We start from the raw sequence: 16,875 nt of genomic DNA on the forward strand, positions 1-16,875 counted from the left end.
CTCAAATTCTAAAAGATTACTTGTAAGTCAAGTTAAACAAAATATATATTCTTTCTAGAAGATTTAGTATTTATGAGTATAATATATTTAGCATTTATTAACATAATATATTTGACTTTGATTAGAATTAGGTTTTTCAACCTATAAATAGATATAGTCAAAACTCCTTTTGTAATCATTCAAATTTGACATAGTGAATTTTCTTCTCCTCTACCCGTGATTTTTTTGCTCAATAGAGTTTTCACATAAAAGTTTATGTGTTCTTTATTTTTATTTATCTTTTCTTTACAATATATTATCATTACCGACATTCTAGTTTTATAAAATGAATTTAGATGTGGAACATTAAAGTTCACGGGCACATGTAAAATAGTAATATAGTAAAATTAAAATTAGTTAACGCGGAAAGGGTAGATACAATCTTTTAAACTGGACGGTGAGATGACCCAAACTCAAAGTCAAAGTGCAGCTTCTTCTTATCTTCTAAAGGCAAACAAAATTGCAGGTCAGTTTACCAATCTTCTCTTCCATTTCTTCTTTTCTTTGGTGATCAGTTTTGTATGTCTGTCAAGCTCTTGTTTGATTTTTGTGTTTAGTGCATGTATTGTAGTATATGTTTCAAATCTTTAATCACCGTAACCCTACTTCACGTGTGTTATTTCTCTTTTCTTTTTCGATACAAATTTATGTAATTTTCAATTTCTTTTAGTGAGTTTCTATATTTGCAGGGTAAATCACAATAACATGTACTTAAACTGATTCAACTTTAGATAATAACATAATTTATTTTATTTTCATCATGAAATTATATGTGCTTCTGTCTCGTGCTAAATACTTACTAAATTATACGTGCTGTCAATTCATTTATCCATGTAGGTCAATATATATTTTATTTATGTAACTGGCCGCATAAACATCCATACATTATCAGACTGTTTCCAATTTAAGTTTTTAGGCATTAAAAACTAACAATTAGGACAATCAACTAATCATACGTTATCATGTGTCAGATCTCATCCTGAATTTCCGGATAAACTTTTGTGGTATCATACTTCACACTTAAGCTAAAATGCTGTCGTCTGTTACCAAGGCAAGTGGGCCAGGGTTGGCGGAGGTACAAAAGGTGGAATGGGGAGCTAAAGAGATCCATTTAGCAGATGACAAACATATAGTGTCTGAGTTGCCAAGATGTCCAAACTGCTCTTCATTGATTGCATTGTATTTGCAGGGGAATTATGAGCTGACAGCTATTCCTCCCCTATTCTTTCAGCGCATGCAACTTCTCCAAATATTAGATTTGTCCCGTACTAGCATCAAATCTTTGCCAAAATCTCTTCGTAAGTTGTTTGCATTAAAAAAACTCTTGTTACAAGGTTGTGATCTCTTCATGGAACTTTCACCTCAAGTTGGGAAACTCAAAAATCTTGAAGAGCTTCATCTTGATGAAACTCAGATCATGGGTTTGCCTAAAGAGACTGGAAAGCTACTCAAGTTACAACTATTGAAAGTATCATTCTATCATTTATGTGGCAAAAAGACGTTGAAATCGGACATTTTGATTCACCCTGAGACGATATCAAATCTCTCACAACTTGCAGAGTTAAGCATTGATGTGAATCCTGCAGACAAGAGGTGGGATGATTCCGTGGAAGCCGTTCTGAAGGAAGTGTGCAACTCAAAAACATTGAGGACTCTTAGCTTGTACCTGCCCACGTTCCAACTTTTAGATTATGTATCACTGATATATCCTTCCTTGTCACGCTTTAGATTTACTGTTGGCCATCATAAAAGGAGAATCATATCTCGTGTACCTCATGAAGTTGAAGCAGAATTCAGAAAATGGGACAAATGCTTGAGGTTTGTGAATGGTGAAACCATCCCAACTCAAATAAAAGGGGTACTGAAATATTCTACTTCATTTTTCTTGGACCACCACACAACTGCTATGAATTTATCTGAATTCGGGATCGAGAATATGAAGGGGCTAAAATTTTGCTTGTTGGCAGAATGTAATAAAATGGAAACCCTAATTGATGGAGAGATGCATTATGAAAGAAATGAAGATGACCAATCTGAATCTGACCCTGGTTCCGTACAACAAATGCTTGAATCCCTAGAATATTTGAGCATTTATTACATGGAGGATTTGCAGTGTATTTGGAGAGGAGCAGATCGTTTTGTATGTATGTCTAAGTTGAAATTCCTGGCGCTGCATGCATGCCCCCAGCTGAGTGAAATTTTCAGCCTTACTTTGCTTGAAAATTTTATCAACTTGGAGGAGATAATTCTTGAGGACTGCCCCCGAGTCACAAGCCTTGTAAGTCATGCTTCCGTGAAGCCTATCATGTCAGATAAAATATTTCTTCCAAGTTTGAAAAGATTGCTGGTTCTTTACCTTCCTGAACTGGTCAGCATTTCTAATGGCCTATTGATAGCACCAAAGTTGGAAAGCATTGGCTGTTACAATTGCCCAAAGCTTAAAAGTATATCAAAAATGGAATTGTCAAGCAAAACTTTGAAGATAATCAAAGGAGAATGTGAGTGGTGGGAGGGTATGAATTGGAATGAAACAGAGTGGGGAGATGGGCCAGGTTATCTGATGCATATCTTTTCCCCTATCGATAACCAGAAAGATGTGATGACCCAAATGGTAGAAGGTAGAGATCCACACGAAGCAACCATACAAAATGAAGACCAACAACTAGGTAATACATCTTTTCACCTTTTTCCCCCTTTTCATTCATCATCTAATTTATTAGCATATGTCTGAGATCAATTTAGTGAGTACTTGAACCCTTTTTTTGGGCAATTGTGTAGTTCTTATCATCCCAGGAAAAGCTGGCATAGCTGGCTACAAAAAGTAAAAACTATTAAAAAAGCAGTAAGCCAAGAAACTTGGAACAGACTAAGCTCCGGAAACATCCTTTCATATTTCTGACCAAATCATATAAATGTTGGCAGTCCCGGCAACTGGCATGATAACTGAGATAAAAGCCTTACTTTCTAGCCTTTGCCTTACCCAATAAAATTCTATGGTCCAGATCCAGTCACTTTGTTGTCTCTGTAAACCGCAGAAGAACTTGAATTCCAAACTTGCTGTGTGAAATCACAAGCAAGAAACAGATTATCCCTGGACTATTCAACATAATTACATAATTTGGACAAGGATGGAGCTCTCCAGGAGCTAATCTTCTTTTAGTTGGCAGTCTATAAGAATGTCCATGAGGACAGTGATTGGATTCCTTGGGAATATGGTATTAAACCATAAATCTATGCCAATAACTGTCTCTATGTTCTCATGTATGTATATTATGGCCTAAATAATATGAGAAAATGTGCCCTCATTAACAAAAAGGTTTGCTGTTGACTGATGAGAAGTGATGATTTTAACATTTCTCATTTGAACATTGGTAGGTGATCAAAAGCCGCTTGAGGTTTCAACACAAGATCATCGAGGCCAGTGCTTGGGTAATTTTTCTTTGCAACTCTTATGAAACGACTTCTATTTTTGGTTTCTTTAACTCATTTAGGCAATTCTGGTTTAAAACTGTTAGATTATACTGAGGAGAGAATGATGGGGACAGATGTGAAAGAACCTCCTTCGGGTTGCGTATTTCCTTCCAATCCTTTATGTATGACTTCCCATGTAAGTATATATTTACAGATCAACCAAAAACAGCATATATGTTTTCTTCTTGTTTTATTCAGACGTTTTACTGTCATGAATGTCTGTATTTCAACTGCAAGTAACTGACCTCTTTAAACCATCCCAATCATTTTTTCCCAATTCTTTGTGTCTTAATGAATTTGGCTTATCTAGATTATCTTTCTTCTTTTAAACAGAAAAGAAACTGAGTAAATCTAAGTTATACATGCCAATCTACACATACAAGTATTTGTAGCCAAGTGGCCAGAATTTTGTTATATTTTGGTTCATGTCCAGATTTGATCCCTCGTATCGAAGTCAATCACTTCAACAAATGGCAGACTTATGCGGCATAACCTTCCCCTACTTGATTTCTCCCAATTTTCTGTTTGTTGGTTTTTTTAAAAAAAAAAATTAATTTCTTTAAAAACATTGCATGCTAATAGTTATGATTTTTTCTTCTAACTGAATACCCTTTAATGTCAACTAACTTCCTTTTTAATGTTTTGAGATGGGAAAAACACATATTAAGGCTCTTTAGATTGCCATTTGCTGTGTACTGTGGGGCCAAAATTTTCAAGATGGCATGGTATGTCATCGCCTACTTCCAAATCATCAAGATAAGGCCGTTCCTTAACATTGTTAAGGATTTAACTGTAATCAACATTTTATGAAAGTAAAGGACTTAACTGATTTTATAAACAATCCTTGTATTGAGGAGCATGAGGAGCCATCCCCACAAGGATATCTCAACCTTCAGCAACCATATGTATTTAATTTGGTTTTGTTATTTTTAGTCAAATCTTATTGTCAGCCTCGATTTGCTATTATCATTACTCTGAATTTGTTCAAATTTCAGGCACCAGAACAAGCAAGGAGCTTTACATCAGGGAATAACAGGAGTCTAGAAGATGATGAATGTTTTCTGGTTCCAAATATTGTTGAAGTAGACGTAGATGAAGATGAACCTAAGGCCAAAAGATGGTCAGTTCAGCATTTTATTTTGATGTAAATTTTGAAGTGGCCTTCACTTTCTTAAACCAGAACGTTTGCTTTGCTGCATTTGCTGACCCCATTTCTCCAATATAAAATGCCTTCAAATTTCTTTCAGTTTTTGCGCCAAGGATGTAATTAAACTAGAGGAAATCAATTCTACAAGTGGTTTGGTTAAATAATTGAGCTTACGGATTACAAAAAGAAAAGTTTCATTAATGCAGTGGTTTTACAATCTGCAGGAACCATACTGAGAATGAAAACAAGGGTGTCATAGGTTCTGCAAGCAAAACCACGCGAGGGAATAGAGCTGCAAATCAAATCAGAAGCAAGGTACTGGATGATGGTTATAGATGGAGGAAATGGGGGCAGAAAATGGTCAAGGGTAATCCCTATCCAAGGTGATTACTTCACCTAATCTTGTTCAGAAATTCTGAAGTTGCTAAACAGTTTTGTTTATTTTATTATACCTTTATCCATGTCTTTATCCACTCTGTGTAGGTTATACTACCGGTGTCTGTCAACTTGTTGTCTAGCGAAGAAATATGTTGAGCGAGACTCCCAAGATACAAGCTTTTTTGTCACCACCTACCATGGGCTGCATAACCATGATGAGTGGAATTCCAGGGGGTTGTCTAAGTTGCACTCTCAACCTTGTATTGATCATAGGGCCAATAACGTGAAAGATGCTGCTGAGGCAGCTAAGAGTATCTGCCCTACAAAAGGTGGAGATACAGTACCCTTCCTTGATCGTCATATTATCAGTTTGACGCAAACTAGAGAGTAACGATTTTCATTGAACCTTGAATTTTACATAAATAGGAATGTTTTTATCATCTGTTTTGATGATTAATACTTGCGTCAGAAAATTTTAGAGGTGTGGAGTTTACAACAATTTTTGCAATCTATACATGATTTCTGTAGAGTGTGTTGATAAGTGCTTAGTGAAAGATTGAATGTAAATCAGAAAAAGAAAAAGAAAAAGAGGGAATAAATCATTTTGTATCAGTAATTTTATCATAAAAACTTCAGTGATGGAGAAATTTGCTCGAATTTTCTGTTTCTCTCATTGACTTGCACTAGAAATTATATCAGAAACATTACATTTAACAGCAGCTATACAATGCCTAAAAGATAAAAAGCTATTTGAGAAAAATTGTTACTAAAGTCTGGTTCATTTGACATTGGCAGAATATGGAGATGTATTTCAAGCTTCAATACAAGATGAAGGAGCACACCCAGGTAATTATTTCTCAACCTTAATATTTCTGATTTTTTGCTGTCAACTATCTCTAAATACAGATATAGAAACAGAGATATCTGTGAGGAATGAGCATTTCTTGAAATATGTATCTTCCATGTCATTTTACAATTTGAGGGTTAATATTAACAAATAACTAACATAAAAGGTCTGGTACAGACTTGGCTCCTGATGATGGCTTCTGTTGGAGAAAATATGGACAAAAAGATATCTTGGGAGCAAAATATCCAAGGTTTGCCAATCACCTTTAAAGCATGCATAAAACTCTCTGTACTAGTTTTAATGACATGATACATCAAATTATAAATATTAAAAAAATTAAAGCGTAATATCAAGAGAAAGTGACATAAAATCATTTTAATTTGATTTTTCTATCCACATGAATTATTTAAAATATAAATATTATAGCATTTTAGAGTAATATCTTTTAGTTATTTGATCTGGTAAGTTAATGTTTTAAAACTATAATTTTGTTATATATTCAATTTGGTATTTTAAAGTTCATGATATTTATAAAAATATATAATATGTTTTAGAAAATTTACTATTCCTTCTATTATTAATTGTTGATTTTTGTGTTATATATTAATTTCTATTATTTCTTCACCTCTATTTTATTAATTGGTTACAATATATTATCATTGACTACTATGTCATATACCATATATTATTAATTTATAATTATTTATCTTTAAATTTATAAAATTATTAAGCATCTAAAATTTTACTAATCTTATTTAATAAAAATTTCAACATATAAAAATACTTAAGTTTGGAATTAATTATAAGTTAACATATTTATAAGATTTTAGTACGAAAATTTAAGTCCTCAAACTATTAAAATTATCAATTTAAACACCAACTCGATTATTAGAGACTAAATGTCAGCACATGCTAGACAACTTGTGGTACTACCATATAGTGTAACATTATATCTGATATTATAATTTTGAAATTAAGAAAAGATAAATCATAATTTGGAGAAATTTTATTTTAGTTATCAAATTAATAATTTAGTCACCAAATTTTATGTTTCTCAAACTTATTTTACTAATACTTTTGTGTTTGCCAACATGACTTTTATAATAATTTAACTGTCAAGATTCTTTTTAAAATTCATTATAATGATTTTTTTACTTATATTAAATTATGTTAAAATGACACTTAGTATTCAACTTTTATAAAATTAAGAAATAAACATTTAATATGTTACTAGATTATGACACATTTATTATATGTGTGAAAAATAAAATTATGTAACAAATATATTTATAAAAATTTGATATAAATGATAAATAAAATTTTAGTTGAAATGTTAAAATTATAGAGGGATGGGTTCAAACCCTATTATGTGTATATATATTTTATTTTTTATATAAAATATATAAAATGACTATACTTGTAAAATAATACAATTTACCTTGTAAATTAAGGGTATTCTAATCATTACTCAATTAAACTCATGACTTCAGTTGAGTTAAGCGCTTAATATAGATCCCCATCTAACTTGCACTTAGATGTTATTCTCTTTGTGTATGTATTAATAAACTATATATAAAGTTATAAATAAATATATATATTTTTTAAAAATGATATAGATACTAAATATAGTTTTGGTTGAAATGGTAAAGTACAAGTATAACAAATTATAGAGGCTTGGGTTCAAATCCTATTATATGTGTATATTTCTTTTATTTTTCTATATAAAATATATAAAATAACAAAAATCCCTTCAAAATAATATAATTTACTTTGTAAAGTAATGGTATTTTAGTCATTACTCAACCGAGTTGGTGTTCAGTTGACCCATGACACCAACTCAATCAAGTGTTTAATTGAAATTTTGATAAATAAATTCAATTATCAAAACTATTAAAATTCATTACTTGAAATATTTAATATCAATTTTATCTAAATAAATTTAAATATTGATTGCATACTACATCAATCACTTAAGAAATTATAATTGAAATATGAGACTTTTTTAATTTTAAGACAAATTATTAATTATATTACAGATGTTAGTGATTAAACTTTTTGACGTTAGATGATATAGATAAAATGTTAAAAAATTAACAATCCAAAATTTTCAAATTATCTTAATTTCATGATTTATATGGACATTTACACGTAGCATGATGAATATTTTAGCAATACCATGTAATACATGATACATGTTATATTGTTTATATCATTCAATCATTAGTGACTAACGACCAAGAGATCAAAATTCAGTATCCTTAATTTTGGTACATAAATTGATCATTCTGGTAGTTGCATGACCAAGTCAAACCTATTGAACACTTGGTCATCATATGTTCAATTTGCCTTTTCGTTATCAATCATATATTACTGTTGATATTCGGTCTGCTTCAACTTTAAACCATTCAAATTGAAGAACCTTTTTGAAAGAGTCCTAGGTTGCAAAGCCTGACTTGTGTGTGTGTGTGTGTGTATGTTAACCATTCTTTCTGGATTGTAGAAGGTACTACCGGTGTACCTACAAACACAACCAAGGTTGTTTAGCGACAAAGACAGTAAAAAGATCAAGTGATGACCCGACAATCTTTGAGATTACTTACCGCGGAAAGCACACTTGTAATCTAGCCTCCAATGTCATGCCTCCCACAGCACCTTCAGAATATCAAGAACAAGGAACCAGAATAGAGCCACAGCAGCAGCATAACCAGCTAACAGAAGAAAACCAGAAACAACAATCACAAGATTTACTGGTGAGCTTCCAGAGCTGCCTTAAAGTTATAGCCCAAGACTTAGAGACACCTGACTGAACATATCCTTCATTCCCTAGTATTTCATCTATATTTTATTTTCATTTGTAACTTTTAGAACTCAATTTTGAATGAATTCACATCTTGAAAAATGCTTCGAAGATCTCGTTTGTGTGTATGAATGTGTAATACTTCATTCAGTGGTCCAGCCTGATAAAGGACCATTAGTTTCATTATCCGTTTTAGTGCCTCTTGTCAACTTTAATCTGTTTGTAAAACCGAATCTTTTTTTATTATTATCGATTCTGCCTATGCGTAGCTTACTTTATTGACATGACTTTGTCATTTTTGTCACATTTGCAGGTTTTGCCATCAACACCTGGACAATGTGTAGAGCAGTCTTTTAATCAGAAAAGCAATTCAGGCAATGACCACCTAACTATCACTCATGAAGACAATAATTCCACCATTGTTTGTCAGGAATCCTCACCTAGCCCCTCTGATTCTTCATCAATGGGATCTCAACTTTCTGCAGCAGCACTTTCAACTGTATGTATATATCTTTAATTTGTATATTATTAATCTTGTTTATCCTCTTAGCCTGGTTGACCTTCATCAGCATTTGATTAGATTTATTCAAATTTCAGGAACAATTACAAGCACAGAGGTTTGACGAACCTGCCAAACAAAATCAATGCAAGTACCTTTTTTTTTTTTCATCAAGTCAACTTTTCAGTTCAACAATTTTATAAGCTACAGAATGTACATGAATTTTGTTCGTTGATCAGTATATATGAATTACTCGGAAAATCTTATACAAATTATTTGGGTATTGAAGTATACAAGAAACATTATCCGCCAATGTTGGGAGATGAAGTTTGGCGTCTAGACAGGATTGATAAAAATGGAATTATTCATAAAAGGCTAGCCTCTGAAGGCATAAACACAGTGCAAGACTTCTTGAAAATGTGGGTCGTTAATCCTGGTGAGCTTAGAAGGGTAAGAATTTGCAATCACTTGACTAGCCCAGAACCAGATATATGCCAATTTAGTGTATGTATTTCTTAAATATAATCATAAATGGCTTGTTTTGAAATCATGTTGAACAGATTTTAGGCCCCATAATGTCTGAGAGAAAGTTGGATCATGCAATCAACCACGCCAGAACTTGTGTTATGGGAAACAAATATTATGTTTTTCGAGGCTCAAATTACAGAATCTTGTTAAATCCCATTTGCCAACTAATGGGAGCAGAGGTTAATGGCAGTATATATCCTACTCACAGCCTGAGTAACATTGACACAGTATGTTCTGTGAAAAGCTAAATAATTTATTTATTTTGGGTCTTAAATATCTATTAGTCTAATATTCATTAAATCGTGAACCTGGCATTTGCAATTGCAGGTATATCTTGAAAAGTTGGTGAGACAAGCATATGTAAATTGGTCTTCCTTGGAAGAGATAGAAGGAATTTCCAATGAAATTATTGGCCCTCTAACGCAAGGTAATTCCTTTTCCAAGGAACTTTCATAACATTAAACTTGACCTTGTTTTCAGGGCCTTTTTAGTATTGTTTTACTTTTACATATGGAAATTTGCGGAATATGAAATTACACTTGAGACTTTAGAGTTATTTTACGCATAAGAGCTACTTTTTCCCCCTTATTTGTCGTCCTAAAATCAGTTATGAGTTATCATTGTCAGATATCATGGCACAAAGGACGGGGGCAAATGTGATTAATACAATTCCATCTAATTTGCGTGCTATGCCTCCTTCTGGTCCTTGGTTACCTGAGCTTCCAGATCACCCTGTTTTGATGGACAACTCAAATGTAAGTACATATATTCGCTTAAGGTATTTTTCGTTTGGAAGAGGTGACAAAGTAAGCTTTAGGAGACGAGAGTAAAACGCGTCAATCACCTCTGAATGATGTTTCTGAAATATTCATTTCCATTTATAAGTTTTAGAACTCAACATTTAATACATTCAGTCTGAAAAATGTTACGGATCTCCCTTGTTTGTGTGGATGTTTGAGTAACATTTCACTTAGTTTTCCAGCCTGATAAAGGAGCATTAGCTTCATTATCCCTTTTAAAGCCTCTTTTCAACTTTAATCTGTTTTCTAAACCGAATCATTTAGTTTTTGTTTATCGATTTTGCCTCTGTCCTACATTATTGGCATGTCCCGTCTCTTTTGTCCCATTTGCAGGTTTTGTCATCTCCAACAACAGGAGAATGTGCGGTGCAGTATTTGAATCAGAAAAACAATTCAGGCAATGACCAGCAAACTATCAGTCAGGAAGACAATAATTCCACCATAGTCTGTCAAGTGCCCCCACCTAGCCAATCTAATTCTTCAGCAATGACATCTGAACTTTCAGCGACCGCACTTCCAACTGTATGTACTTATCTTTAATTGTATGTGCTTAATCTTACTTACAATCGCAAGGGTAATTCACAATCGCAAGCATGTTGCTACAAACAGGGCTCTGATTTAATTCAGAGCAGAGCACCAGCTGATGCACATAGTTGGCACTGTTATGGCACCAAAGGAAAAAAGAGGTTGGATTCTGTTCTTTTTCCACAATTTCGCATCTTTATAGAATTATGCTTTCCCTTTTATGGAGAAGGGAAGGGATTTAATCTCGATTATTGAGTTTTTACCTTAAATTGGTTGCATTGTATTGTCAGGAAACATAGAGTAAAGAGATCAATCAAGGTGCCTTCTATCGGTAACAAGCTTGTTGATATTCCTCCTGATGATTATTCATGGAGGAAATACGGGCAGAAGCCAATCAAGGGTTCTCCTTACTCTAGGTAGTCATTATCATCTTATCAGACTGCCATCTGATTTATATGAATTTTGGTGTTGCCCTGCTCGGTTTTGCTTGTGTGCATAGATGAACTTTTAGATTGAAAATGACTAGTAATGGAAACTCATTAACTCCATGGTCGTAGTGTCTGCGATATCTGATTATCAGATTACCTTTTCCATAAGGGGACTTGAAATATAGTGTTTTAAGCTTTTGATTCTCTTCTGATTTTTACTCTCACCAGGACTAAGCTGAATAGAGTGATGCATTTAAGTCTTCAGTTTTATAACGTTTAAGCATTTATAGGACCGACCAGTAAATTTGATGTGCCGTTGGTGGAGCCTGTCATATAATATCGACTTAGGAAGTCTTTTGTTTGTAAATTGTGCAGGGGATATTATAAATGTAGCAGTATGAGAGGTTGCCCTGCGAGGAAACATTCGGAAAGGTGCTTAGAAGAGCCGTCAATGCTTATTGTTACATATGAAGGTGAGCACAATCACCCAAAGTTACCTTCACGAGCAACGACATCATCTTAGTGGAAACATTCACAAGCAACGACATCATCTCAGTGGAAACATTGCTAAAGAATTCAAGTCTTTCAATGTTCAATCTGGTCATCATACCTCCTTGATAATATGGTCTCGCTATCTATTGTTGTTTTCTCATTATGGTCACTAAACTAACTATAATTATGGCAAAGACAAGCGCACTTATCGAACAATAATATAGCTATGGTGAGTAGGGAATATTGTATCCACGAGGACTAAAAATACTAGTAATTACTGTTTTCCTATTATTTAGCCGATAAATTGAAGTGATTGTTTTTAATCTAAATTTATTAATCTAATTTAACTACGAACGCAACAAAGAATGAAATGGAAAAATAATAAAAAATAACCAATGATATAGAAAATATTCAGGAAAGAATCCACTTAGACTTCACCTATTATTATGAATCTAAATTAAACGATTTATTCACTTATGTTTTGATCCGTAGAAATCCTTAAATTATGTTAATATCTCTTTCGAGAGTAAGAACAACTGACTTTAGGTTGATTAATTGAAATCTCTTTCTAATTAAAACCCTATTGTCGCATTAACTAGATCTATAGATTCTCCTATTAGATTTGACTCTAATTCGGTAGATTTATGTCATCATATTTCTAAGATTATATGCAACTTCATTCAATTATGCTAGATCTACTTTTAAATAGAGACTTTTGCTCTCTTGAAATAAGTACATTAAACTTGAATTAATATCTCAGAAATATTAAAACAAGAAATAATCATACATAATTGAGAACAAGAATCAAGTATTTATCGCATAAATCAGAAATCAAATAATAAGATTCATCATAGGTTTCATCTTCCATAAGTATCTAGGGAATTTAGTTCATAATCTTGAATAGAAACATCTCAAAGTTAGAATAACAACAAGACAAAAAAACTCAATAAGACTTCGAAGAAAATTAAATGGAGATCTTCAATCTTGAAGAAGATCCGCTTCCGAGTTGATTCTGATGGCGTTCTTCGAGTCTTTTCTTCGATCTTCTCTGAGTGTCCCCTTAGATATTCTTCTAATTAGTATTTATAGATTTTATAACGCTCAGAAAGCTTAAAATTTGAGTTTTTTTTTGCTTATTTGGGAAGCATAGTGTGATATCGACACGTGATAACACTCTAGAATAACGTATTTTTATGTATTAATTATATATTTATTCTGAGTATGATCCTGCTAATTTGAGCTATTTATGATCTTTTATCTCATAGGGACTAAATTTGAGGCAAAAGCAAAATTAAGGGCCAAAAGCGTGAATTTAGAGATAAAATGGGCCAATGTGCGTCACAAGGAAAAGTTGGTGCCAAAAGTGCAAGCATGGAGGACACAAGGGTTGAAATGCAAAAAGAAGAGATTTTATTCTATTAAACTCTATTTTAATTATATTAGGATAATTAATATTGAGATAATTATTAAGGATTATTTTTAGGATTTTATTTTATCTTTATTTATCTTCAATTAAATGTATTTATTTTTTAGGAATTTAAGTGGGATTAGACTATCTCCCCTAGCACTATAAATAGGGGGTGAAGTGACTCAAAAGGGGATCCCATATATTTTTCTGAAAACACTCTCTCCCCAAAAGTTTAGGCTTTTGTTCTTCTCATATTTCTTTTTAATAAAATCTTTATTTTTATTTATTTATTTTATTTTCTACCACAACCATGAGCCACTAAACCCATCTAGCCGAAGGTTGTCAAAAATCCCCAAAAGAGTTCATGAGGCTTAGAATTCGTACTTAGCCTCCTCGCTGAGTATTCATCGTTTCTCCACACTACGGGGCTGACGCTTCCGTCCATGTCCCTTAAGAAGTAAGCTTTTCAACGTATGCAAAGACGGCCGCTTTGTATGTTTTAGGAAGGTTGCACAGTCGGTTCATTAGCTTACTGTGCCAGAGGTTGGCGAGCCTAAGAGACAAAATGGCGTGGGATTCGCCATTGAGAAGCGTTGATCTAGCATAAGACGATCTCACAGAAGCGATTGTTGGCTAGAGTCAGGTTCTACTAAATTGTAAGTCTAAATCCTTGGAGCTGGTGGTCGTAGGCGTCCTCTTCCACTATAACTGGCTTATTCGGTTTGGGAAGGATCATCTAAAAGCCGAGGATTGAACCCAAGGCTGAACGAGATAACTGGAGGCTGGAATCTCCCATAAGAATTTCCTTTCTCTCAATTCTATTTTTAATTTCTCTAATTTTCGATTCAATATTCTTAAATTTGTTTTTATTTTATTTTTCGTTTTCAAATCCAAACATTTAATTCTGTTATTTTTTATTTTATTTTTTTCAGGCACGTAAGTTTTCTTGGGCAAGATTCTGCCTAGGATTTCACGGAACAAGATATTTTGCAAGTCCAGTCCCTAAGGATTTGACCATATTTCCCTTTTACTATTCTTTTTCATTATTTATTAGGTATAGGATATTTTTGGTGCTTTCAATGACCGCATCAAATTTTGGCGCCGTTGCCGGGGATTGGCAACGTATTAATCTTGTTTTTTGTTTCTTATGACCAGATATGCTCTAGGTACTCTTGCGTTCGATTCAGAAATGGAGAAGACTGCTAGAGCCAATCGCAAGGAGACGAAGTTATGGAAAAAACAGTCAGTGGTGGTTGGAACTCAATTAATCCACCGCCAGAAATCGAATTCGACGACGAAGTTGAGTCTAGGGTTAACGAAAACCCTACTCGAACACTTGAAAGCGAAAAAGTAGAAGTCGACTCACCAGAAGAAGTACTTAGCGCTAGGGTTAACGAAAACCTGAATCTAGCACACCAACTAATGGCTCAAACGATCCGGCAACTGGCCGAAGCTCCGAAAGAACAACTGCCATTGTGCATCACGTTTCCTACTGTGGATACTAATTTTGAGTTGAAGTCAGGTTTAATCCAATTACTGCCAACTTATTGTGGGTTGCAAAATGAAAATCCCCACAAGCATCTGAAAGAATTTTATATGGTTTGTTTAGCATGAAACCTCAGGGGGTAACTGAGGATCAGATTAAATTGTGTGCTTTCCCTTTCTCCCTAGCATATTCTGCTAAGGAATGGTTATTTTATTTACCCCCTAGATCTATTACAACTTGGGCTGATCTATCTCGTTTGTTTCTGAACAGGTTTTTTCTAGCGTCGCGAGCAGCTGAGCTAAGAAGAGAGATCATTGGAATAAGGCAAAAAGAAGTTGAGTCCCTTCACGATTATTGGGAGCGGTTTAAAAAGTTGTGTGCAAGCTGCCCACAACATGGTATAACGGAGCAATCTCTTCTCCAATACTTTTACGAAGGTTTGAAGCCCATGGAGATGAATATGGTAGACGCTGCTAGTGGAGAAGCATTGGTCAACATGACTCCCCAACAAGCGAGAGACTTGATCTCCACGATGGCTGCAAATTCTCAGCAGTTTCGAGCTAATACTGAACCCCCTAGAAGGGTTCACCAGCTAAGTAATTCAACCTTAGAGGATAAAGTTGATAGACTTAAAAATATGATGAACTCTCTTATTGCAGAAAAAGCGAAGACAGCTCGGTTATGCAGAATATGTGCTACACCTGATCATGCAACTGATGCATGTCCCAGTTTGTATGATGATACCATGACCCATCTGGATGCTGTGGGAAATTTCCCTGGGTCGCCACAAAGGCAGTGCAACCCCTACGCTAATACCTACAACCCAGGGTGGAGGGGCTATCCTAACTTAAGCTATGGAGCCAATCCACAAAATAACCAGCTATACCAAAATCAGTTTCCGCAACAGTCGCAAGGTTCAGGTAATTTTCTAGAAACCATGGTCAATAAGTTAGCAGCTAATGTTCTTGATTTTCAACAGCAAAATCTTAATTTCCAAAAAGAGATGAAGGATTTCCAACAGAAAACTAAGGCGTCCATCAAAGAGTTGAGCACATTGATCGAGAAATTGACCTCTCAAGGGAAGCTGCCGTCACAAACAGAACCAAACCCTAGACAAAATGTAAATGCAGTGATGTTGCGAAGCGGAAAGGTACTGGAACGAATTTCTAACAGGAATCTTGCCCAAGAAATCGCCCAAGAAAAACCTGAGAAAGACGAACAGGTCCGACCGAAGCCTCCATTGCCTAAAATTCAACCTCCATTTCCAGAACGATTCAACCAGTGTCGAAGAGGTAAAGAGGACAAGGAAATCCTTGAAACATTTAGGAATGTCGAGATGAACATTCCGCTGTTGGACGCCATCAAGCAAATTCCGCGGTATGCTAAATTTCTTAAAGAGCTTTGTACTAATAAGCTAAAATTAACATGTAATGAAAGGGTGAATGTTGGTGAGAATGTATCTACAGTGTTACAGCGAAAAATGCCGGTAAAATACAAGGATAAGGGCATGTTTGCAATACCATGCAAAATAGGCCATCTGGGAATTAAGAAGGCTATGTGTGATCTAGGGGCTTCTATAAATGTAATGTCGTATTCTATTTATGAATCACTTAACGCAGGTTTTTTGACAAAAATAGGTGTTATAATTCAATTGGCGGACAGGTCTGTTGTGCCTCCAGAAGGAGTCCTTGAGGATGTTCTGGTAAAAGTTAACGAGCTTATTTTCCCTACAGATTTTTATGTGATCAAAATGGAGGAGGATAGCACTCCTGGATCTTTAGATCTCCTATTGGGTCGACCGTTCCTCAGTACAGCAAGTACTGAAATTGATGTTCGAAGTAGAACTCTCACGATGGAGTTTGATAGGGAGATCGTAAAGTTTAATGTCTACAATGCCATTAGCCATCCAAGCGAAATCTTGAGCGTAAATCGTATTGACATAATTGACTCTTTGGTGGAAGAGAATTTTGAGTCAATTTATAGAGATAATTATGAACTTGATGAAATTGAATTTGTTAATGAATTATTAT

At 34.2% G+C, this 16,875-nt stretch overlaps 1 protein-coding gene across 16 annotated transcripts in view; it reads left to right on the forward strand.

Moving 5' to 3' along the window:
* The first annotated feature begins 430 nt into the window (after positions 1-430).
* The window catches only part of LOC105764736 (uncharacterized), an 80,415-nt gene continuing 63,970 nt past the window's right edge, over positions 431-16,875 (forward strand). For 6 of the 16 annotated variants that reach the window (XR_008192002.1, XR_008192001.1, XM_052625576.1 and 3 more), the window contains exons 1-8: positions 431-505; positions 1,011-2,705; positions 3,415-3,468; positions 3,555-3,646; positions 4,506-4,630; positions 4,882-5,040; positions 5,141-5,364; positions 5,831-5,881. Coding sequence is in view for 14 of the 16 variants with exons in the window: in XM_052625576.1 (XP_052481536.1) it covers positions 1,070-2,705; positions 3,415-3,468; positions 3,555-3,646; positions 4,506-4,630; positions 4,882-5,040; positions 5,141-5,364; positions 5,831-5,881 (2,341 nt within the window). In the remaining 2 variants the exon portion in view is untranslated. The other 10 variants (XM_052625579.1, XM_052625582.1, XM_052625580.1 and 7 more) reach the window with 8 other exon arrangements.

This window comes from Gossypium raimondii, chromosome 12 (genome assembly GCF_025698545.1).
Source record: "Gossypium raimondii isolate GPD5lz chromosome 12, ASM2569854v1, whole genome shotgun sequence".
NCBI lineage: Eukaryota > Viridiplantae > Streptophyta > Magnoliopsida > Malvales > Malvaceae > Gossypium > Gossypium raimondii.